The sequence below is a fragment of the Manis javanica genome, chromosome 13 (assembly GCF_040802235.1).
Source record: "Manis javanica isolate MJ-LG chromosome 13, MJ_LKY, whole genome shotgun sequence".
In the NCBI taxonomy this organism is placed as follows: domain Eukaryota; kingdom Metazoa; phylum Chordata; class Mammalia; order Pholidota; family Manidae; genus Manis; species Manis javanica.
In genome coordinates, this window is record NC_133168.1 from 28,216,957 (window position 1) to 28,243,294 (window position 26,338).

At 37.8% G+C, this 26,338-nt stretch overlaps 1 protein-coding gene across 11 annotated transcripts in view; it reads left to right on the plus strand.

Moving 5' to 3' along the window:
- SNAP91 (synaptosome associated protein 91) overlaps window positions 1–26,338 on the plus strand; it is a 173,633-nt gene that overhangs the window by 102,476 nt on the left and 44,819 nt on the right. For 5 of the 11 annotated variants that reach the window (XM_073219396.1, XM_073219400.1, XM_073219394.1 and 2 more), the window contains 10 exons: window positions 1,554–1,568; window positions 1,714–1,881; window positions 7,682–7,789; window positions 8,402–8,629; window positions 8,861–8,941; window positions 9,102–9,173; window positions 9,519–9,602; window positions 10,844–10,927; window positions 17,627–17,761; window positions 19,379–19,528. In XM_073219396.1, the coding sequence (XP_073075497.1) occupies window positions 1,554–1,568; window positions 1,714–1,881; window positions 7,682–7,789; window positions 8,402–8,629; window positions 8,861–8,941; window positions 9,102–9,173; window positions 9,519–9,602; window positions 10,844–10,927; window positions 17,627–17,761; window positions 19,379–19,528 (1,125 nt within the window). The remainder of the gene's footprint in view (window positions 1–1,553; window positions 1,569–1,713; window positions 1,882–7,681; window positions 7,790–8,401; window positions 8,630–8,860; window positions 8,942–9,101; window positions 9,174–9,518; window positions 9,603–10,843; window positions 10,928–17,626; window positions 17,762–19,378; window positions 19,529–26,338) is intronic. The other 6 variants (XM_073219397.1, XM_073219399.1, XM_073219402.1 and 3 more) reach the window with 6 other exon arrangements.

A 26,338-nucleotide genomic window follows, 5' to 3' on the forward strand; every position in this document is an offset into this window, starting at 1 on the left:
TAAATCACATAGCTCCCAGCTCTTTTGCTAAGTCACATTGCAGCTTGAAATAACCACTGATAGAGGCAGCGGTAGGGACAGTCCCATCAGTGTAGGAGAAGAGATAAACTAAGTCTAAGTGGCTTCTTATGACCCATTTTGATTTCTAGTTCATATTTTTAAGATGTGGACTAAAGAGTAGCAGTTGTATTAGGTCAGGTGCTGTTGGCTGGAGGAATTACTAAAAGGACCTTCTGCTTGTCAGGATTTTGGATCTGGCCACCTAACAGAAAAAAACACCAGAAAATACCCTAACTCCAAGTCAACATAGATCTTTTTTGCCTGCTGTTCATTAGGCATACAGTCTAAAATTTAAAGACTATTTCTAATGCCAAGTACTCTTAAGTGCTACAATTTTCTAATGTTTTTATGAAAAGCATTAAGATTTGGCTAGGAAGACCCTTGATTATCTTAGTATTATCTGTAGATTGCTTTATATAATGTTGGATTTACAAATTGCACAGTTAAATGAATGTGATTATTTTTAATGTCAAATTTGTATTTCTCAGTTTTGTAAGTGTCTTCTAGAACTTTTTGTTTATTGGGTTCTCACATTCCTTTTATGGCCCTGAAAAAAAAAAATAGCTCCGTAATGAGTTCTGATAAAATTTCTTCATGATTAAAATAAATTTCCAGTAACATTCATGAATTCGAAAAAGAGCTCTGAGTTGCATCATATGACTGAAAGTAGAAGAATGCAATTAGACACTCTAAATATTGAAGCTAAAGTCATAGTATAGTTAAGAATAATCCCTCACAAGCTTTTGTGGTAATCCCACTTTTGGACACTAAGAAACTATGAACCTCCCCACAGAATGCTGACCTCAGAAGGGCTGAAAAGTCTTGATACTACATCATTTCTCTCATACATCTTTAAAATAATTCTCTTATATTGTCACATAATGTTTATAAATGTAAATATTATATATTGAATTGAAAAATATCCGACAATGTGAAACTTATGAAGAAAAAAATGTTTTAGGTTAGGGTTTCCTTTTTCAACCCCTAAACTTGCATTCAGTTCTTTGTGTTTGTTACATTCTGCAATCAAACAATAGTTTTCATAAAGCTTCTGTTTATTCTCTGGTGTTCTGGACTGAGTGACATCAAATAAAGAGGATCAGCAAAGTTTAGTAAAGAAGCTATAGTCTCTTCAGAATTGACATTTATAGGGTAGTGAAAACTATCAAAGGGGATGCAGTGGTCAGTCTGGTAAGAAATAAATTGAATTTGTCACAATTTAAACTTGACTTAAGGTAAGTCTCTTGACTTCACTTGCTCTGTTTTCCTATCTATAAAATCGGAAATTTGGTCTAGTGGATCCATAAGGTTCCCTTTAGCTTATAATAATAATAGCCAATATGCTTATTTTACAATTACAAATGGTCCAGAAAAGTACATAAAGCTAAAATTTGTTTGGTCAATGCCTCTCCCTGCTCGGACATTGGTGTGGTTGAATATTTCAGCTTTCTTTCTTATTTCTTCATATGCTGACACATAATGGACATCGATAGACCTCTTGGGAGAGGGTGAGTACAGCTATATTGTAAACTTCTGTTTTGAGAGACTTCCACCTCTTAAGGACTCTCCTCATTTTGATCATTTGGAGCTTGCTATATCTTGTCTTTTCCTTTTCTTCTTTTCAATTTGTTCTCCGTCTCTGGGGCAACCTAGACTCTTTGGCTGCACTTTCCTCTGTTACCTCTGAAGCACAGATTTCAGATCCATTTGCAGCAGAACCTACTCCTCCGCCTGCAGCTGCTGAGATCGCCACCGCTTCGGCCTCTGCCTCCACCACCACGACTGTCACTGCCGTCACTGCAGAAGTGGATCTCTTTGGAGGTCAGTTAGTCACATCACTGCTCTTTAATCCTCCCTCCACGCTTGCTAAAATTACCCCAGCATTAAGGTGTTTAAAAAGTTTTACATTCTGTAACAGCTTGTCAGAGTGTTGAAGTGCTTTTTAAATGTTTATCCATATATATTTATCTTTACTCAATTTTAGTGGATAGAGCAGAGGTTGCCACACTTAAGGCCCATTTGATTCTTCCATTTATTGAACATTGGACATAGAAATTTAAGTTGTTACTCAAACTCTTGTACCATATATGTTCCTGCTCTGCAGTGTCTATATAAGAGTGGTACCAGTCCTCTCTCTGTCTTATTTAGGTTTGGCTTTCTGACCAGATTTGAACTAGTTGAGAGAAAAATGTTTGGGGAATATGGGAGGGGAAATCCTGGTCTAAGTTATTTCTTAGGATTTAGGACAAAAAAATCATCTAAGCGTAGTTCAGATTTGGAACTCTCTGAAGAGAGTTCAGCAATATGCCCACTTTTGCAATGTTAAGTTTGTTCTGTGTGAGCACAACTTTTGATCATCTTTGGCTTTAGAATTTTGAGAAATCATTTGAATCAGCATTAAAATAACTGATTGAAAACAGCCTTAGGTCAGACTTTGAAATTATTGTCTGAAAATATGCTTTCCCTACATTTGTAAATTCTGACACAGAGTTGATTTACAGCTGGGGGCTTGAGTCTAATATCCTACAGTCTGCCAGGATAATAAACCTGGACCTAATAAGCCTTCTTAAGCCAGTTTATTTACGTAGTCCCAACTGAGTGGTGCTAATGTCCAAAACCTGGAGAAGTGCTTATATCAAATACATACATCATAGTTGTTTCTTCATTACAATATAACGTCTTTCCCAGGGCATTTTGAGGATATGGTAAAGAAACTGAAGGAAGCAATGTTGGGAAGGGCAGGAGAGAGCTGGCAGATCCTGGTGAAACCAATCTATTTCCCTGGCTGCTATACTTCCACACCGTCACACGTCCCTGTGCTGCCTGCCGGGCCCTGCCGCCTGAGGTTTGCCAGCACTATGGGAGTCAAGGAGCACACAGCTGGGCACAGCACTGCAGCCACTGTTTCACACACACAGTTTGCTGCCACCTTGCTGCACTGCCATTCCTATTACAGGAGAAACCTGTTTTGTAAAATGTTCAGGAAGGGAATATCAGACTCTTGAATATTTTACTATAAACAGTCATCTGCTAGAGAAAGTTTTTCATTGATGTCTTTATAACTTTTGAGACCAAAAATTAAAGTTTCAGCTTAAGTTTGTAAAATCAATTTCTCACCCCTCCATTTTACCCCCCACTCTTGGTGTTGGGTGTGGGTAGTTCCCATAGGCTTATGTTAACAGAAAAACTTCAAGGAAAATATGAACAGGATGGATAACAGTTTTGTGCTTAAACATTTCTGCACGATTAGCTATTTGGATTTTTTTTTTCAGTCCATTTGTAAGGAGCTTAATTGCCTCTAAGAAATAACCAACTTCATCTTGCTTCCCTTACGGCTTTCTATAATGATAAAGTGTAGGTATTTCTTTGAAATATTCCTTGTGCCCTCACGGTGTTTGTGACTATATATTACTGCATTGGCTATATTCGTCAAGCAGAATAATCTGTATGTTCAGAATATTGTCATGATGACATTCTTTCTACCCTGAAACCCAGAATTAAAGGATTAAAGGACCCAGAGAATCATATAACTTAATGTCAGAGAATGGAGTTGTTTCACCAATATTATTTCTAGTCATCTGGCTGGAAGTGGAGTGAAAACAAGCACATCTGCAAGTGTCTTCACACTGTATAGTTCTGTAAACTGTCTCCTGGCCTCTGACAGCTGTAAAGTTTCTATCTTTTATGTTCAGGAGTCTGTAAGTGTCACTATCTGGTTTTTGGTTTTCAGTGATATTCCCTAATTTCTTTCATGCTCTTTATTGATTTCTAAGGAATCATTTAAAGATGGAATTTTAAATAAAAACTTAAACTAGAATCTCTTTGGCCATGTTGTGTGGCCTTTTTTTTTTTTTTTTTTTTTTGTATTTCTAAAATGGGCAGGTGCTAGAACCCATCAGTAATAAGGGCATCAGGTAGTTTGCTTACATGACTTTAAAGCATGCCCCTTTGAGGTTTTGTATGGCATGTATGGCAGCATTAAGTATTTGTCTTTACAAATAAGCTTAATGAATTTTAATTTCTGAAAAATGGCTAATCATTTAATTTAATGAATATTAAATAACATTAAAACACTAAAATTTTCTATGTATTCTCATTACAAATTTGAAAAATAGGAAATGTCTTTTATTTTTTAAATCATCAGATTGGTGCCCACATAATGTTTTAGTCATTTCAATGTAAGTCATTTAAAAATTTTTTCAGAAACATTGTATTTACTAAATACTTTATTCTTTAAAGTGGACTTCTCAGAAATAAAATCTTCCAGCCGTGCAGAATAAGACTGCCAAGGGAGTGATGCACTTTAAAAATTTAGTAAAGCTTACAGATATTGATAAAAATAAAACAAAATTCTTAAAGACATTCTATTTTTCATTTGTGCACACTTAACAGCAGTACATTAATTTGTAATAACACAGCATTTCTAAACACTAGAATGCTAAATTGATGCTAATTCCTTTACACATTCACCAACGTACCCTTTGGATCATCTGTATCTATTTGTGAGCAAGCATTCATGAAGCTGGCAGTCTGTGAGCATGAAACTGAAGAACTTACCTCACAAAACTGACTTAATGAAGTCACAGCTTGCACAAGTTGGTTAACAAACTAAGGTTTTCAACCTCCCTTAAAACCATACTTAACCATAAGCATTTAGAATTAGATTTCATACAAGAGTCTTATAATCTGGGTCTTTGGGGAAGAAAAGGAACAGGAATGGTAACTCTTGGTATGTTGAGAACAGCTGAAACTTTTGTGATTAAAAGATGGCTTACATGACTGGAGAAGATGGGGAGAATAGTTCAGGAAAAAACAGCTTTTAGAAATTTTGAACAGATAGTCACATGATACAAAGTTTGAGAGGAAATTCTTCCTAGATTGCTAGAAGGAAAAAAGACTAGTCTGCAGCAGCACCATAGAGGCTAGTCTGCTGCAGAAGGCGTGGACTGAGTCCTGGATTGCCGAACAGCCAAAACGTGCATTTCTAGGGAATAGCACTGGCTGAAAATGGACAGAATGCAGAAATGAACTGCAAATGGGTAACAAAGAAAAGAGAACTTTAGTTTTCAACACTGGATGGATAATGCTGCCATTTGATATGGAAAGAAGGCTCGGTATTAAAAAGAAAAAAATGTTTAAACAACATCAAAATGTTGATTCTCTCACAGTTCTGGGTGTGGATTGGGCTCAGATGGACAGTTCTCACTCAGGGTCCCTTTTGTAGCTACAGCCAGACAGTGGCTGGGGGCTGAGATCATCTGCAGCCCGACTCACCCACATCTCCAGCTCCCGGGCTGGGAAGACTTTAACAGCTGGGAGCTGGAGCAGCTGGGGCATCTATCTGTAAGACAGGTTTTTATGGGAATAGATAAGTTTATAATGTTTAGTTTTAAGTAATAGAAGTATTAAAGGAGATGTCTTGCTAACAGAGGGAAAAAAATAAACACCTCTCTTGAAGATATAGCTACATATGTGGGTTTCCCACTAACACATTCATAAGTGACAGAGGCCAGTCTGTGCATATTTGACCCCTAGCACTGGTACAACCAATGTTTATTCCATCCTGCAAGAAGGAAACAGTGTAGTAGAATATGGCACAGTTCACAGCACTTCAATATAGGGGTTAAACACACAAACTTCAGGCAATTTACCACCAAATCCTAACTCCACCATTTGCTTGCTGTGTGACCCTGGTCAAGTCACTCAGCTCACTGAGCTTCCTCTCGTATCTCCAAATTGAGCATCATAGAACCTACATTACAGGATAATTGTAAAAATTAAATTTAATATACATGAAATATTTACACAATGACTGGCAGATAAGTACCCCCTAAATACTGACTACTATTACTGTTTCTACGCTTCCAATTGTATTAGCCTCACTTCCAGACTATCTAAGAATAAAAAAAGAAAACAGACCTGACTCTTGACAAAATATTTTCAGCCCTCCTGACTTCCTCTGATACTTTTCTTGTGTTGTTCTGCCCTAGCTTTTAGGATTTTTATGTTGTTCTATGTCCTCTGTTACCGTATCCCTAACATGGCATCTGGGGAAGCAGGCCTGCCTTATCCTTGGATATATGTTTCATACTCCAGTACAATTATTTGGCCTTTCCCCTAACTGACCTCTACTCAGAATATATATTTCCTCAATGTAGCTGCAGTAAATGAACATTTCAAATAATTCTGTAAGATATGAGTAACTGACCCATTGTCACTTCCAGGAATATTTCTGTTATTGTGAGGGACCTTTTAGCCCAAGTGAGTGTCTGATTTAATGTTTATTATTCCACTTAACTATATGCCTCAGGACAGAAACAGGAAAGTGTGTTTCATCCTCAGATCTGTTTGGAGGATGCTGAGTTAAACTGAGAAACAAGTGTCTTGACTGTAGACCTTCCTACAGCCTATTAAATTACATACATCTCCAAGAAAGAGGATATATTGTGTAGCATTTCACATGCATATTTGACAAATTCTTCTTAATGGCCAAAGGAACAGTATTCTAGGGAACGCTTGTAGATATGGTAGAAGGCAGTATTTCAGAGTGGGAAGTCACATGGTAAGTGGCAGGTTGTAGGTGGGTGTTGGCCCCACTTTCCAAGAGTTTCTTCTCCTAAGAAGTCATACTTAAGATGGATTCATTCTTTTATGCTTTGGAACTATAGAGTCTCTTTGAAAACTGCAGGATTTTTGTTTTACCATAATGAACATAGTTTGTTGGCAGAAACATACTGGGTACCATTTGTACACATCAGTCCATTTATAAATTGGGCATTTATAAACTGGGGCTACCTATATCTTAATGGTATTCTCTACTATAGATAATAATACAAAAAATAGTAGTACACTTGTAGATTTAAAACATGAAAGTTTATTTTTAATCTATTGAAAATAGATCATTTTCCAAATAACCAGAGTAATACAATATTTGGAAACAGCAGTAAATTTAAGTCAAAATTATGGCATAATAGTGTCATCCCCTAATTTTGGTATTTCTATATTTCTTTAAAACAAATGCTTCGTTGTATCTGAAAATACTTTTCAAGGATAATGGAGGCTTAACTTTTACGAGTACTTGGTAAATGTTTCATGTTAACAGTGTATAATTTTGTACTACAAAAATTGTCGAAGTAGAATCGTTTGTTCACACTACCATCATATATTTAACTTTATTGATATTAAAGAACACATTCATGTTTACTAGAAACCCCTAGCCAGAGACTTCATAGTAACATAGTGAATAAGTGTTATCTGGACGTGAAAGATAAATGTCTTAAATTACCTTAAAAAGTTATTTTTCTCTTTTAATTTTCACATCCATTAATTTCTAATACATAAAACATGCTTCTCAGAGCCCTTATACAATGAGATCTTGTTACTTTTTGGATCCTCACAGGCCTCAGCAGTATCAACACTGTACCACTTGCATGTAACTGACATGAAGAGGCACAAAGAATCATTGTTTTGTGAGCAGCAATAGTGCATGGGCCATAAAATGCTTTTTAATAAATACATGTTGTATAAGGGAGCCTTCTTTGCAATTTAACTTGGTTCTTTTACTATATTTTCTTCTCTTTTTATTCCTTTAATTTCTGTTATGCTAAAAACTGCACCCAAGATGCCTTTGCAGCTTCTCCCGGGGAGGCCCCTGCAGCATCGGAAGGGGCCGCCGCACCAGCTGCCCCAACCCCTGTAGCCGCCGCAGTTGATGCATGTTCAGGAAATGGTGGGTTTAAAGTCATGAGCCAGACTGTTGTTTTTCTGTCCTAGTGTGAAACTCCCGTAGTTAGGTGTGGCCTTATGTTTTTCTAATTTAATTTTTTCTGAGTGTAAAGCATCATTCAGCAAAACTGAATAATAACGCTAGCTCTTAAAACATTAAGACAATGGAGTGCATACTTATCAAAATTGACAATTCCTCAAGATTGACAATTTTTGTCAGAGCAAGTATGCTCTCTCTTAATGTTTTTTTTCCCTTCTAATGCTTATTGTATTCTTTCCTGAGTTCAAATACATTTAATGAATTTTCCAAGTTACCAAATTGACCAGATTAAGGAGTTGAAGAATAACGGTCTGTGATTCTAGACTGTGGGCTAATCTTAGAGAACTTGCAAGTGTTTCGGTTTCTTAATTTGTGTTACCTACTAAATGTTCTTCTTTAGAAAATCATGCTAATCACTGCCGCCTGCTAACAGGATAGCAGTTCAGTCCAGCCAGCCTATTGCCTAGCTAGTGTGTGTGAGTATCTGTGTCAGGTGTCTCTTAATGGAAGTCTTGACTCCCCTATCGTCTCTTTCCTTACCGATGCTGTATGTGTCTCCACTTCCCTTTCCAAAAGACCCCTTTGCCCCATCTGAAGGTAGTGCAGAGGCTGCACCCGAGCTGGACCTCTTTGCAATGAAACCACCTGAGACCAGCGCTCCTGTAGTCACCCCTACAGCTAGCACCGCCCCTCCGGTTCCCGCCACTGCGCCATCTCCTGCTCCGGCCGTTGCAGCCGCCCCGGCTGTCCATACAGCCGCCGCCGCCGCCCCCGCCACTCCTGCTGCACTAGATATCTTCGGTGGTAACGTTCCGTTGTTATTAAACGCTGTCCATCTGGTGCATTGAATTCTGGCACCTGAAACTTACTGCGTACACAGCTATCAGTGCATGTGTACTGGGCGATGCAATGGTTCTCTAGAAACCATTTGCTGCTCGTTTCAGAGTCCGCCCAAGTGCCCATCAGAACTGGAAAATGTGCTGTTTCGGGCTGGTTTGTCAAGCTGAGTAAAGGTATGTGTGTTCTTGGTCTTAGATTTATTTGAGTCTGCCCCTGAAGTTGCCGCAGCGCCTAAGCCAGATGCTGCTGCCCCTAGCATAGACCTGTTCGGTACAGGTAAACTCAGCAACTTTTCTTTACATTCGTTTTCCGAGATGTTTTCGTGGTTAAACTCTTTGTACTCACTCACCTGTGATAACGCATTTGTTAGATTTTTGGCTTTGATTTCAGCTCTCTACTCACTTCTGCTTGGTTTTGGTTTGTTCCCCTCCGGAAGATGTGTTCTCCTCCCCGCCGCCGGGGGCCTCTCCCGCGCCCGAGGGCGCGCTCACCGCGGACCTCCTATCCGGTGAGTGCTGTGCCCCAGGACGGTGGATGCGGTCATGGGGGTCTGGTCTGGTCTTCTAAACTAAAAATTCACTTAAGAAAACCACATTTTTGGCCCATCACACACTGATGAGGGTTGGGATTTCAAATCTAACACTGGTGAAAAGAGAAAACTTCCACACTGAAACCTCTGCTCTCAGAAAGTCAAATTTTATTTTCATCTGGGAAGTATGTAACTCAAAACCATTTGCTTTTCCTTACGGCCCACTGTTAAGTACGGAATGCCAGGAAGCCGTCCGTCAAGGCCCCCGTTCCCCTTGGCTCTGGGTAACACGCCCCCCCCCCCCACGCGTGTGCTTACCTGCAGGGGACGCGTTCGCGGCACCACCCCCTGCAGCCACCGCCCCTCCCGCGCAGGTGGAGCCTCCAGCTGGGATAGACCTTTTTGGGGGTGCGTATATCTCCTCCTTCAGTGCTTATGGAGTCCCTTCTCCTCAGAGTGGTTTTTACATCATCATTTTTTTCTTTGACTGTGACATCATTTCCATCTCTTAAACATAAACTGACATTTTTAAGATCCTTTCTGTCTCTGCCATCGTCATTTCCATCTTCATCAGTTCATCATAATTTTCAGTGCATGGCCTAATGAAACCAGATCGTTTCATTTCATGTCTTTGTGTTTCTAACTTTTCATTCATCATGTAGAATCACCTGATGGGAATTTCCATCTACTGTTCATCCTTGGTGATGGGGATCTGCTGGCTAAATCAATATTTCTAAGTTCTTAGAAGTGATATGAACATTAACTAGATAATTCAGAATTGAAAACAAATCAGCCAGTCAAAACTGAAAGCATTAACTCCAGATGTCGTACATTATTCTGTAGGGTTTGTTTATGTTGAGTTTAATGCTTTAAAACCCTTCCAGAGAATTGGGAAGTGTTTCACTGATTTAAATGTATTGTCCTCTTCCTTTATATGTTATCTCGAGGCATGAAGGTGTATAAATTAACTCTTAAACTACCCATTTGGATGATAAATCTAAAGTATTCTGTTAGCAGTAAATTTATAGGGAAAAGTACAAGTTTTAAGTGATTTATTCACGAATATCCATAAATACATATGCTGTGGGCTACAATACCATCCTTAGCAAGTTAACCCACCATTGAGTGCCTGCTGTACATTGAAGCCTCATAGTATGTGCCATGATATATACATGAGGGGTACAAAGGTATCACACTCTCTGATGTTCAAGAGCCTAAAACTTGTGGCAAATAAACACTGAACCTTGATAAAGAGATACAAGTAGGGCTGCTGCTGCTTAAATTAAGTCAATTTACTTACGTTGAATAGACTTCTAAGTGGGAAAATTCTATTGCATCACCTTTGGGCAAAATTGTTTTAAACCTTGATTCTGTTTTGGTAAATGACAGGATTTAGTGCAACAGTTTTATTCTTTTTTTAAAAAAAATTATTTACAAAGAGGTGAGGGGTGTTAGTTCTTAAATATTCTAGAACTCTTTTTTGAGAGAATAAACTGATCAGAGCATAATTCAACTACTCAGTTGTTTCACATATCCACAGGAGACAGGCTCATACACAGAATGTCATGTATATACATTTCTCAGCAAATCACTTACTGTACTTACTGTCTACACTCTTATTTTTTTGCTGCACAATGGATAATGGGTAGATGCATTTGGAAGTAGTGCTTCTGAACCCCAACCTGCACCTCAGGCGGCTTCTAGTTCATCAGCATCGGCAGACCTACTAGCTGGTAATTAATTAAGTTATATCTTGTGAAAGATAAATTTGGATAATTTTTGTAAGTAAAAGATATTATATGAATTTCAAGGTGCATGTTTTCCTTCTTTTTTGAGACATAAAATTGAAGAATAGGATATTGTAAAAGGTTGATTATTTCCCAAGACTTTATGAAATTACTCAAAGTCCAGTTGTGTACAAGCCAATTCTATGGCTCCTTGGATGCTCCTAATACACCTTGCTTTCAGTTAACACAGTTCTTTTTGTTTACCAAAGAGATAATATGCTTATGTAGCAAATTTTCTTTTGTATCACTCATGACCATTTTAAGGAGTTTGTGGGGAAAGTTAGCATGATGTTTAGCAATTGATTCTGTAATATATGAATCACTATAGGAGAAACTGTTAGAGATTTCCACCATTGGGTTGAAGCCACTACTATATGCTACTTTCTAAACTAGCTGATCATTTTTCTATCTGAAAACCCCTAGAAGGATCCCAGTTCAGCAGGGTCATAATGTGAAATAGATTGGCACAAGATGCCTGGGAGTGTTGCTTATAGGATGGGATAGCTAGAATAAAAGGAAGTATTTCTAGGACTCAAAGACAGTAAGAGCTAACTGCCAGCCTTCCTTGGGGGAGGGCAAATTATGATTAATGATAGCCAGACCTAGAAATTATTATTTTTAGAGGCAAAGCATTTGCCAGTTTCAAGATTGCAATAGTGAGTTTCAAGTTCAGGTGATCAGCCAAACTCACAGACACTGCTGGTTTACCTCTGACTTTTCTTAGGAGGGCACATGAACAGGAAGTATAACAAGAGCCTCACAGAGGCCCCAGACACTTGGCTTCTGATGTCCCTCCCTGGTCACCATGCATTATGGCCGTAAGTTTGGCAGGGCATTGATGAGGGTATGGGTCACACCAGCATAGATAGGGAAGCCACCATGTCCAGACCTTTGCAGCTTAAATTCTCTGCTAGCCATGGAGCCCTTGATAGGGCTGGTGACTAGTTCTTGTTCTTAGTGTAATGAACAATCCTGACACCAGGTACAGCAGACTAAGGAGCATTCATTCTTGCATTAATAATGAGTAATGACCTCATTAAAGGACCCTTATCAACTTTCAGAATCGTAGAAAGTTTGACAGGAGGTCAAATCTTTCTTTAAGTGGCTGGAGGGGTCTTCACGGCCCAGCTCGTGCTGTCTCCTTACATCATTCAGACTGGTCATTTAATAGTCTTTCCAGGGGCAGTGGCTATTCTTTTTTGTCTTTCCCATCCTTTCCAGTTTAACCTGGTTAAATCCACTTCATACCAGTGACTGCCAGCTGGAGTTTTCCTGAGTAATGAAGAACCAGGGTTCCACTGTGATGTTGCTATGGATTTTGGAAGTTGCAATTATGATAAGAGGCAATATGCTTTACTCAAACCACAGCTGGTTACTTGGGGGAAAAAAATACTACTTGCCTGGCTTTTCACCTGGCCTAAGTATTCTTCACAGCAGCTTTGTATTGGTCACATAAATTTTCAAGCTCTTTCTAAACCAGTGAACTTCAGTTTTTCAAGGTTCAGCAGTAGGATTTTAACAAGACAACATAAATAGCTTGGTTTTAAATGGCTGTTTGGGAGAAATGACCTTGTTAATTTTAAAATGAAATTGCTGATTATAAAACTTTTGCTTTGAGGTTATAATTAGGTTGAGATGGCATGTGAAATCAAATATTGTGGCTTTCTTTGCAGAATTCTTAGTCTTCCCTCTGGTGATCCTCTTCCCCTGTCACAGACCCCAAAGAGGGCTTTTGAAGCCTACCAGGCAGAAGCCTGGCAGAGTAGTCAGCCACCATGGTCTGCTTCTAGTGCTACAGAGCCACATTGTCTTCTTCATTGTCGCAGTCCATGTGGCTGCTTCCAGGATTAGAACCTGAGATACTGTGTTTCCAAAGGAGCCTAGGACACTAGAAATAGGAGCAGAGAGGCAGGTTAAAGCCTGTGGGAAAAGGCAATGTTCCCTTCCAATTCTAAATCAGAAGTCATTGACAAATTAGAGCCTGGGGGATAAGATAAGATGTAAAATACACCTGGAACAGGCAGAAAAGGTTTTGTCCCCTATTTCCAAATATTACAGTGGGCACCTGAGCCTCGGATGCACAGCTCAGTGCACAGACAGGTCCTGCAGAGGAAGAGCAGGATCTTAAATTACTCAATTATGTTGTTCATGCTGAAATCTTATTAAAATGGAGAAGAAAAGGGAAAAATCAGTGATGAAAGTGACAATGTTATTTACAAGGGTTTTATTGATTGTGTACTTCCCATTTTTTTTCACTGCACTGTCTTATGACTTTCAGGGATGGGAAGAGTAATTTGTGCACATTTTCTTTGTTCTCTGTTTTTTCTATTTAAATTAATCTTAATGTAAACAGGTATAAGTGGGATTTAATGTCTGCTTTACAAACAAATCTTTTAATTTAAGTTGTACATATCTGAATGTCTGATTTACTTGGCATAAGGCCAACTATTCTTTCATCTTATTTCCTTGTGTAAGAAATTTTACATTCTAATTTCTCTAGGTCTTAATTGTTTGGGCTGCCTTTTCATACAAACTGGTTACTCTTCATTTAAAATTCCAGAACTGTCAAATAATACCAATTCCAGAACTTAACTGTGTGTGAAATATCATCTTAGCCATCGTCTATTCCTTGAGTAAACATTTCAAGTTCTTTTTGGTGCACTCCATGTGGCAAAACTAGAGAAAATTCTTTAAAAGCCAACTTGTAGCCAATGAGGACAAACTAAAATATTAATTCTCTCCAAGTCACAGATATTGTCCATATCTCAGATAGAGTCTGGCTGGAAACTTGAGATTTAAGGTTATAACAAATAAAAGTGTTCCATACAAGGAAGAATAAAGCTGTCAAACTTCTCTCAAGATGTACCAGCTGAAAATATAGATGTTTGAAAGATACAGACAGATTCCTGGATGATTGTTATAAAAATGGATTGTTAAAGGAGATCAGAGCTGTTGAAGAATATGGATGGATATACTTCTGAGGTTGACATCAAGCAGGAAAACCATGTTCCTCCATAACAGACACAGTTCTGGGGTGACTGCACCATAAATCTGTACTAGTTAAAGGAATGTGCCTTTATCTTATCTTTAATTCCAAAGGTAAGAAAGAATATGCACCAGCCTTATGAGGTGACTTTGTAGTTTTGCGTTCTCTGTTAAATTGTTTGACACAGATGACTTTTCATAAGAGCCACAGGAGTCCATAAATTGATTTAAAGTACAAAAATGTTCAGTGTGAATTTACAACTAAAATTTCCACTAAATGTGAAGATCCAGATACAGTTAATTCTTTCATCCTCTGTGTAGGTGGGAAACAGTGTTAGACAAAAGGCTCTTGGGCTATTTGTCCTAGAAATATTAACTACCTCAGCTTAGTCTTAGTAAATGGAGTGTGTTAACTGACTGTAGCACTGAGAATAACTGAAATTACATCATCGTTAGCATAATGGAGCAAATTTGATTATGGGGAGGTACATATGTGGGAGTGTGTTTATCTACTAATAGTTTTAAAATTTCTCTCAACCCAAGTGATATGATGTTCTGTACTCTATGGCTGTCAGTTTTGACACATGTGTATTAAGAGAACTTCATTATGTAGGCTGCTCCCCTTTAGAGAGAAACATTTGTAAGACTAATATCTGTGATAAAAAGCAGTGTGTCTGTAGATGGTTGAACACCCGAAGTTACAATATGCCTGTAGTACATCTAGAAGTCTAACTGATTTTTAATTCCATATAATGCCTTTTTTATATAATTTAGAACCATGTTATAGAAGGAAAGATTAATGGTGTAGAATTTCCTATTGCTTACCTCTAATCCAGGGCTCTAAAACTTTTGATTTAATAGGAGGAGTTACCCAAAGTCCCTATTAATGTCTATAATTTTCCTGTTTGGCTCTCTATTAAGAATATAGCAGTAGAATTTTTTTTAAGATAACCAGCTGGTTATTTGATATCACTTCATAGCTTTTTAATTCATCTTGGTCTGTGAGGGCACCAGCTTTATCAGAACTGGATATAATGGGGAAAAGTCATCTTTCCAGGTCTCTCAAATTTATAAACCTATAGGAAGAGTATGACTCTGGTGAGACTCCTGGCCATGGGGAAGGGGCTGTGGAGTGCTCTGCTGAAGCACCCCAGTGCTGGAGGGCTCCGGTGTGCATCCCGGCCCTGCGTTTGTTATTGTCTGATGGTGGGCAAGTTTTTTAACCCTCTGGCTGCAGTTTCCTCATCTGTGTAACTTCAGTGTTGTGAGTAAGGATTAAATGAGCTATGTGGGTTTTAGGTTTCACAATATAAAATTGCTGTTTTTATAGGATTAAAATGACCAAGTATTGGAAATCCATGTGGTTCATATGGTTCAATGTGAAAAAAATGCCTAGGACAGTGCCTGACACTTGGTAAGCCTCATTCCAATATTGGCTTTTCCCTTCACTTTCTTAGAAGAAGCACCAATTTTTTTTTTTCATTGAATGGTGCTATTTATTCACCTGTGGGTGTGATCCACTTAACCTTTGAAACTCAGTAGTGCTAAGCAGATGAACCCTGTATAAATGCATATGTTTTTCTCTTTCTACTACTGAATCTTGGGTAGGTGTGTTAACTTCTCTTTGTATCACTTTTTCTAGCATGGAAAGATAAGATTGAATCAGATGATTTTAGGTCCCTTTACAACACTAATATGCTGTGATTCTAGAATGAAGTGTCTCTTTTTGGCCAAGTTTTGAGTAACTGAGAGCCAAGTACTGTTGTCTCCACATTAACCTTTGTAATAGAGAGAGCCACGCCATAGAACAGTTCCCTCAGTAACCACAGCCATATTCTGATTTGAGGTGTGGGATGTTTCAAAAAAGTCAGTGTTAACACATTCATCAGTCTCTCTCAAATGAAAATGGTCACATCCACAAAAACAATTACTTTCAACCCATCTTTGCTTCATAATATAATAGTTCTTAAAAATCTGGAGAATGTCTTTTCTCAGGAAAGTTACATGATGCTTATGTCACTCAAATACTAAAACTATGTAAAGTGGCCACTTTAAAGACCATCTTCTAACAGGTAACAATTCTCCAAATAGCAGTTTTTTCATACATGTGTAAGGAAAGCCATGTCACTGTCAATTTCCAGGCACATGACTTGAATGTTATAGCCTCTTTTAGGAAATGGTAACCAGAGAATTTCAATGTAAGTTTTTTTTCAAAATTACAAATTGGTTTTATAGAATTTAAGCTTAAGGATATTTTTTGGAAGCATTCTTTGTTTTTGTGAGCAGTTTATAAAGCAGAGAAGATATGGTAGATTAAAAAGGAGTGTATATACCCAAACTGAGTATAAAAAAACTTCTGTAGTAATAAAATCTTTGATAATAGAACATCATCTAATATCTTATTAAGAGATCACCTTCTTCACAGATTGCATATTTTTGTACTGAAGCAATACAGAGTAAGCTCTGCTTCTGCTTCTGTCTGTTGATTGAGATAAATTACTTGCTTCCAGCATTCAAACGATAAATATTTCATTTGAGATTTGGCCACATTACAGTAGTCTTTGATTTCTCCTCACCTTCTATATTCAGAAGTGTTTTTATTCAATAAATACATGTTCAGTGTTCTAGGCAATGTGCTCAATATTAGTGGAAAGACAAAGAATACACAGTTCTTGACACCAAAAACCCATCCCTCAAGTTGGGGTTTGGGGTGGGAATAAAGAAGTATGGTGGGAATAGGATGGATATATGTACCAGGTGCTGAGGACCCAGAGGTAGAGCGCATAAGTCACTTGATGTGGAAGGGATGGGGTTCTGTGGCTGCCAGCAGTAGGTGGCAATATAAGGAAAAGAAGCCCTCCCCTGGCGGCATCTGACTCACTGGAATGATGTATTACAGCAACAGTGGAGTTCCCAGGGACGGGGAGGAAACCAGAGACAGAAGAGTTTGATTGCTATGCAAAGGAACATGCATAATATGAATCTGAAAATTATGGGGAGCCAATGAAAGACTTAAACAAGTAGCTTTTTCCACTCAGAAAGATCACTCTGGCTGCACTGCAGAGACTAGATTGAAGGAGGTCCAGATTAAAGACAGGAAACCCCACTGTGTGACTGTTGATGAATCCTGAGAGCCCTGGTGGGGGAACCTAAACTTGGCAGTAACAGCAATGGGACTAGAACATTTATGAGAGATATGAAGAAGGATTTGGTAACAGTGCGCATATTTTTCTGATTTGTATTTTATTACTACTGAGCCAATGTATACAGCTAAACATTTTCTAGTTGTTTGGTATTGTGATTAGAAGAAACAAAATTTAAAGAATTATCTGAATTTTAACCCTAATGAGATTTTTGTGGGTTTTTTTTGTTCTCCAATATAATAATAGATTTGGTTGCCACAGGTTCTCTTAACAAGGGTATATATATTCTGGTGTGCTTATTTCTAGTTAAGTTAAATCTCTCATCAAATACATGACAGATAACAAGATACTTGAAAAACTTTTAAGAAGATAGCTTTCCTTGTCTCATTGGCTTCTCATCTAACATGCATTCAGTTCCTTTTCAGTCCCCTGTAACTTTTTCTGATTGTGTTTTTATGGCCTTTACCTATCTTTAGTTGCTTCTGCTTATATTTTTCTGTAACTTTTATTTTTCTAGGATTTGGGGGTTCTTTCATGGCTCCTTCTCCATCACCAGTGACCCCAGCTCAGAATAACCTGCTACAGCCCAATTTTGAGGCAGCCTTTGGAACAACGCCTTCAACATCCAGCAGCAGCTCCTTTGATCCATCAGGTGAGACAGTGATTTCCAAACATCCTTTTCATTTGTTCTAGTTATAAAATGTACTACCTGAGGTTAGTATTATATCAGGAAACTTACAAGCTAATATTGAATGATGACCTGGTTTTAAAACTTTTCAACAAATCTTTCTTTCTGTAACTTAAGTAAATTTTGGTAGCTTTAACAACAATCTGCAATCCCTTTCTGTGTTTCTGCTTTTAATTTTTAGCAGAAATCTAACTTATCATGCACACCATCTGTTTGCATAAGCTTCCATGCACGTGGTTCATAGATGGTTAAGTGAAAATAAATACTGCGTACAGTATCCGAATGTGTGGACACTCCCACTGCTGTTGCTTACCCTCTCTGAAGCTTGCATGGCCCTCAGTTTTATGAAGTTGAGACACAAATAGTATTCTTCGCTTGCCTTTAACCTTTCATCCTGCTGTCATTTTGTTTGTATTCTCTTCCATTCTACTCTTCCCATGCTGGGTCCTTCCTACAAATTTTCAATTGGTGAGTTTTTGGCAATTAAATGTGTTTCAGAAACACCTTAATTACATCCCCTGCCTGACAGTTTGGTTGCTTCGATTGCCAGTGCATAGTTGAATGCTGTCCTTTTTCAATTTAGAATTATTCATAGTAGCATTTATGGTGGATTGCATAGTTTTTTGATAAAATTAATGACCACATAATTTTTGACATGGACAAGATATTAGCAATAACTTATACAAACCCTATAAGTCTGCATTTTAATGGTCTTTCTGTATTCTAGGAGCTAAATAAGTAGTAATTCGTTATATGGTGATCAGGAACCCATTAATAATGGCATGGCTCCTAATACTTAAAATAATGTTTACTTTAAATATGCCCTTACAGTTAGAACCAAAAGTGATTGCTATAATGAGAGGAAAAAAATAAAAATTCTTACTTCTCAAATATGGTCAACTGTTTTCAGATACTTAATACTAGGTACTGACCATTCCATCAGGGTTATTCTGACAGTGATTTCATAGGAAACTAGGCTGAATCTTTAAACTGTAAGAATTATTTTAAACATAGCTTTGTAGAACTTGAGAGTAAATATTCTAGGCTTTGCTGTAAATCACTACCATTTTGAATAAAAAGTGTTTTAGTAATTGTTTTTTATAAGAGTAACAATGGCTACCATTTAGTGCCTATATAGGCCAAGCATAGTAAAGACATGACATATAATCTGATTTAGTCCTCACAACAAAGCTTATGTAGTAGTAGTATAGTACTCTCCCTCTTCAGGAAAAACTAAAGCTCAGACAGTAATTTTCTCAAAGTCACACAGCTAATGAGGTGTGCGGCTGGATTTGAGCCCAATTCTGAATCCAGTCTGTGCTCTTTCCTGTACATTATGTAGGTTTTTCTTCCATCTTTGTTCATGTTCATTAGTATTTTCATACCTTAAGAGTAGATATTTGTAGAGATGTTTTTCTTGGTATTATAATCATGAAAAATGTGAATTATATGCCATTTTTATAAGATCCTATATTCACTTGTTTCCATAGTTTTTCAAAACATAGTTTCCCTTTACTTTTGCATATGGTCTCTTTTTTCCCCAATTATTCTGAACCTGAACCTGGTCTATTTGACTTCCAGTGTTTGATGGCCTAGGTGATCTTCTGATGCCAACCATGGCACCAGCCGGGCAGCCTGCACCCATCTCAGTGGTGCCACCAAGTCCCGCAATGGCAGTGAGCAAAGCCCTTGGCAGTGATCTTGACTCATCTCTTGCCAGCTTAGTAGGCAGTGAGTAACATAGTTTTCTTTAAGTGAATTGTATGTGAGTGATTTCTCCCTATTTTTTCCTCTGTATTGTTTCTGAATACACTTATGAATGAGCATATCAAAAAGTGGACTGACATTCTTGTGCTTACCCAGTATAACTCCTTGGAACATAAGCAGTCAGTATGCTGTTGTCTTAAAGGCATGCCATTTTTAGTCTAAATTAAAAATGACATAATTAGAAAGCACATACAAGTATGAAACCAAGTACATTATGTATAATAAGCATTTAGTTTTTCATTTCACGTGGAATAAGAATATAGAGTAACTTAAATGCATGTATTTACCAACTAAATATCCAAGTGAGTTTCAGTTACTCATTCAACAAATATTTATTAAGTACCAGCATTCTTCCAGGGTCTAAAGATAAATCAGTGAACAAAACAGGTATAAATTTCTGTTCTTTTGGTGCTCAGGAAGAGCAGAGACAAATGTTAAACATATTCAAATAAAAAAATTCTGTAGTATGTTAGGACATACATGCAAAGAAGGAAAAACAGAACAGACAAGGTAGGATTGGGAAGTGGTACAGAGTGGAAATTAGAATAGGCCTCATTGAGAAGTGAAAATCCGAGCAAAGATTTGGAGGTAAAGGAATGAACCATATGGATATGAAACATTTTCAGGCAAAGGGCATAGCCAGTGCCAAGGCACTAGGATAGAAGATCACCTGGCATATTCAAGGAACATCAAGGACACTACTGGCTGGAAATGAGTAAGCAAAGGAGAGGCTCCTAGGAGATGAGGGCAGCTTTTAATAAAGATTGACCTTTTAACTCTGAATTTGATTTTTTATCAGGGTGACTGGGTTAAACATTGCAGATACCTTTCATTTTACTCAAGGCTATAACATAAGTGTAGCAGATCATTGATACAGACTTTTTCCTGTGCATTTCCTATGGACATACTTTTGTTTCCCATTTATCTGTGGTCTGGGCGTCCATGAAAATGATTTGATAACACCCATGGAGAAGTTATTTGAATATTTCTTCCTACCCTATAATTTCATCTCACTCAATTCATGATTGGGATAAAGATGGCGGCATGAGAGGTGAGACAGAGACCTCCTCCTAAAACCACATATGGTATGAAAATATAATTAATATGACTCATCCTGAAAGAGTAACAGGAAAGAAGGATTGCACCAGACTGCATACACCTGGAGAAAATAACAGACCTCATGGAACTGGGTAATATATCAAAGCTGTGACCTGGTGGAACTCAAGCCCTTCCTCCACCCCAACTCATCAGCTGGAGGAAGAGAAACAGAAGGGGGAGGGAGTGGAGGTCTGGGACTGGTGAACACCTAGCCCTGGAGATCTGCTCTGAAAGCAGGAACCTACATTGCATGGTGCTCTGGTGATTAGTGGGGTTGGAAAGCTAAGACAGGCGGAATACCTGGAGAGACTGAGATACAGCTGCTTGTGGAAAACTGGGATTCATATCCAGATGATCTGGGTGGGCAGTCTGAGAGACTACCTAAAAGCGAGAGGGCTGCTAAAGGGGCAAGGATTGCACAGAGCTTACTGCTCAGGAGAAAGGATAGGTAGGCAAAATTGTCCGGGTGCACTCTGCCCAGCAGGTTGGGAACTTTCACGATCTTCAGGCACTCCAGCTCCCTGGCTGAGTATCCAGCTCCAAGGCGCACCCCCACCATGATATCCAGCCTGCTGCACCTTCTTCCCAGCCAGCCCACCACACCTGGCGCACAAACCGGCAAAACCTGCCCTGGTGTCAGGCCAGCCAGAGGGAAGCCCCACCTACAGCAGCTACAAACAAAAAGCATAGAGGCTTTTAACTGTGTGTTCAGCCCACTGGTTCTGGGCACTAGAGGACATCACATACAAATATGAAACATCAAAGAAACCTGGTTCAGAGCAAAATCTCAACAACGCCAGAAAAAAGGTCGAGTGAGACTGAACTAATAAATCTTCCTGAAAGAGATTTCAAAATAAAAATCATAAACATGCTCCTGGAGTCCTACATAAAAGTATTCAAGAACTCAGGAATGAATTTAGAACAGAGATCCAATTGTTGAGGAACACAAAGGAGGGTATTAAAAGCAGACTATATATGTTGGAGGAGATGATAAATGAAATATAAATTAGAGAAGAGGAATACAAAGAAGCTGAAGCACAGATAGAAAAAAGGATCTCTAGCAATGAAAGAATACTGAGAGAACTGTGTGACCAATCCAAATGGAACAATATTTGTATTATAGGGGTACCAGAAGAAGAAGAGAGAGAAAAAGGGATAGAAAGTGTCTTTGAGGAGGTCATTGCTGAAAACTTCCCCAGTCTGGGAAGGAGATAGGCTCTCAGGCCACAGATGTGCACAGATCTCCCAACACAAGGGACCCAAGGAAGACAACACCAAGACATATAATAATTAAAATGACAAAGATCAAGGATAAGGACAGACTATTAAAAGCAGCCAGAGAGAGAAAAAAGATCACATACAAAGGAAAGCCCATCAGGCTATCATCAGACTTCTCAGCAGAATGCTCACAGGCCACAAGGGAGTGGCATGATATATTTAATGCAATGAAGCAGAAGGGCATTGAACCAAAATACTTTATCCAGCAAGATTATCAATTAAATTTGAAGGAGGGATTAAGCAATTTCCAGATAAGCAAAAGCCGAGAGAATTTAGCTCCCACAAACCATATCTACAGTGTATTTTGGAGGGTCTGCTACAGATGGAAGTGTTCCTAAGGTTAAGTAGCTATCACCAGAGGTAATAAAAAGAGATAGACAAAGAGTACAGAAAATGATACCTAATATATAAAAAATGGAGGAGGAAGAAAAGGAAGGAAAAAAACCTTTAGATTGTGTTTGTAATAGCATACTAAGTGAGTTAAGTTAGATAGTAAGGAAGTTACCCTTGAACCTTTGGTAACCACGAATCTAAAGCCTGAAATGGCAATAAGTACAAACCTATCTATAATCACCCTAAATGTAAATGGTCTGAATGCACCAATCAAAAGACACAGAGTCACTGAATGGATAAAAAAAAAAAACCAACTGTATGCTGCCTACAAGAGACTCAGCCATAAGAAAGAAACAAATCCTACCATTTGCAACAACATGGATGGAGATGGAGGATATTATTCTCTGTGAAATAAGCAGGATGGAAAAAGAAAGTACCAAATGATTTCCCTCATTTGTGGAGTACAGCAACAAAGCAAAACTGAAGGAAGAAAACAACAACAGACTCACAGACTCCAGGAAGGGACTAGTGATTACCAAAGGGGAGGGGTGGGAGAGGGTGGGTGGGGAGGGAGGGGGAAGGAGACGGAGGGGTATTATGATTGGCACACATGGTGTGGGGGTGTCATGGGGAAGACAGTATAGCACAGAGAAGACAGACAGTGACTGGCATCTTACTATACTGTTGGGCAGTGACTGCAGTGGGGTAGGGGGGCGACAAGATAACATGGGTGAATGTAGTAACCACATTGTTTTTTCATGTGAAACCTTCATCAGAGTGTGTATCAATAATACCTTAATAAAAACAATTTAATCTCCCTCATGGATAGTCTGCAGTGGTAACTGCATTTGCTGGACACTGTAATGTACTCCCCACTCTTCCTTCAGAAATAGAGGGTTTATACCTGCAGCTCCAGAGAGTGCCACCGGCCTTGGGTATCAAGCACTTTTGAGAATTATCTCAGCTGAAAAAAGCTAACCCACTAAAGAAACAGCCAAATCATCTTAATAAAGAAGAGAAAACTTGTAGCCACGCTTTTCAGTCCCAAAACCTCTACCAAGCTCTAGTAATCAGGAAAAACGGTACCTGCAAAAAGGATAGAAAGAAAGACCAATAGAATAGAATAAAGAGCCCAGAAATAAACTTCACATACATTATCAAACAATTACCTACAAAGGTACCAGGACCATTCAAAGTGACAAAAGACAGCCTCTTCAAAAAAATGTATCAGGACAGCTAGATAGCCACATGCAGAAATCGGGTCTCTTCTTTATACCATCCACAAAAATCAATTCAAAATGAATAAAATATCTGAGAGATGAAACAATAAAACTCTTAGGGAAAAAATTACATGTGAATCTTCATGACCTTGGATTATGCAGTGGCTTCTCAGGTACAATACCTAAAATACTGATGAAGAAAAAAACTAACAGGAATTCATCAAAATTAAAAACTGTTGTGTTACAGATGATACCATCAAGCAAATGAAAAAACAACCCAAAGAATGGGAGAAAATATTTCCAAACCACATCTCATAAGGGACTTATACTCGTAATATATATATAAACTTCCCTATAATACAATAATAAAAAAGACAAATAATTTAAAAATTGGCAAAGGATTTGAATAGACATCTCTCAAAAAAATATACAATTGTGTATATATACACAATTAGCCAGGTTTTGAAAGGATCCTGATTGTCATTAGTCATCAGGGAAATGCAAATCAAAAGCACACAACCGACCACAGCACACTCACTAGGAAGACTGTAATGAAAAAGATGCTAAAACAAGTACTGACTAGGACGCAGAGAAATTAGAACTCATCTACATTAGAAGGGATGTGAAATGATGAAGCCACTTTGGAAAATGATTTTATAGTTCTTCAAAAATTAAACAGAGAGTTACCACATGACCCAGCAATTTCATTCCTAGGTCTATGCCCAAGAGAACCGAAAACATATGTCCACATGACTTGTACACAAATATTCATGGCAGCAGTTTTCATAATAGCCAAAAAGTAGAAACAACCCAAATATACGTTAACTAATTGTGAATGGATTAACAAAATGTGGTATATGCATAAAATTATTCATATGTGCTGGGTTGCTAAGTGAAAACACAAAAAAACACATATTATATGATTCCATTTATATGAAATATCCCAAATGGAAATCTTCAGAAGGACAAAGTACATTAGTAGTGCTCAGGGCTTTGGGGAAGGAGGAGGGAGTGGAAGTGACTGCTCCAATGGGTATGGGATCCTTTGGGGTTAGGAAAATGTTTTGAAATTAGTGTGTGGTGATGATTTCACAATCTTGGTGAATATACATTTTGCACTGAAGTTTACTCTTTAAAAGTATGAATTTTATATGTGAATTATATATCAGTTTTTTTAGAAATATCACCCTGAGTATAGACCCATTAGAATGACTAAATTTTTAAAAAGGAAAAAATAACTGGTAATACTATGTACTTACAAGGGTGTGGAGTAACTGGAATTCTCACACCTTGCTGGTGAGTATACAGAATGGTCTGGGCACTTGGGAATCAACTTAGCAGTTTCTTAATAGCTAAACCTAATCTTATATGATTCAGTAAACCCATTTCAAGGCATTTATCCTAGAGAAATGAAAACATAAGATCACACAAAAACCTGTTCACATATCTTTATAGCAGTATTGTTAAAAAATGCCAGAAATAACCCAAATGTCCTTCACTGGGTGAATGTATAAGCAAACTGTGGTAAACCTATTCAATAGAATACTACTTGGAAACAAAAAAGAATGAGCTATTAATATACACAATAGCATGAATGGTATCAAAATATACTAAGTGAAAGAAGCCAGACACAAAAATGTTATATATTGTATGATTCCATTTATTTCATTTTTGTAAAGACAAGACTACAAGGACCAAGAATAAACCAGTGATTGCCAGGGTTAGGAATAAGGGTAAGTTTTGATTACAAAGGGCAACAAGAAAGAATATTTTTAAGTAGGCTAATTGCTATGTATCCTGATTGTAGTGATAATTACATAAACCCATGTATTTATCAAATTTATAGAAATGCACCCCCCCAAAAGGCCCACTGAATTTCACTGTATTTTTTTCTTAAAATATATTCCAAAGCTGAAAAAAAAATGTATATACTCCCTGTCAATATTCCAGCTTGCTTTTTTATAAATCTGAACTTAAAAACCATAAGGAAATGCAAGGAAACCATAATAGACAAAACATCTTGAATAAAGAAGGAAAACTCACTTTTCATGATTTCAAAACTTACTACAAAGCTAGAGTAATTAAGACAAGTGGTACTGCATAGGGATAAACATCTACATCAATGGAATAGAGTAACAATCTGGAGTTAAATCTATACACCGACTAACTGATTTTCAATGAAGACACCAACACGATTCAGTAAGAGAAGAATTGTCTTTTCAATAAATGGTGCTGGGACAACTCGATATCCACATGCAAAAAATGAAGTCAGACTCTTCACTTATTTAAAAATAACTAATTCAACATGGATCATATGACTAAATGTAGGAGCAAACCTATAAAACCCTTCGAAGAAAATGTATAAGGAAACTTCATGAATTTGGATTAGGTAATGTTCTTAGATATGACCCCAAAAGCACATGAAACAACAGAAAAAAATAGATAAATATGACTGCATCAAAACTAAAAAAGCTTGTGTTAAAAATGATACCACCAAGAAAATGAAAACCCACCAGACCAGAGAAAATATTTGCAAAACATGTTTGATAAGGTACTTGTACCCAGAATAAATAGAGAACTCTTACAATGTAATAATGAAAGGACAAATAATCCAGTTTTAAAATGGTCAAATGATTTAAATAGACATTTTGTCAAAGAATATATACACATGAAAGATGCTTAACATGAATCATTTGTGAAATACATTTCATACCCATTAGGGTGGTTATAATAAAACAAGACAGATAATAGCCAGTGTTGATGAGGATATATAGAAATGGAAACTCTCTAACATTGCTGGTGAGAAGGTAATACTGGGTAGCTACTGTAAAAAGCAGTTTGATAA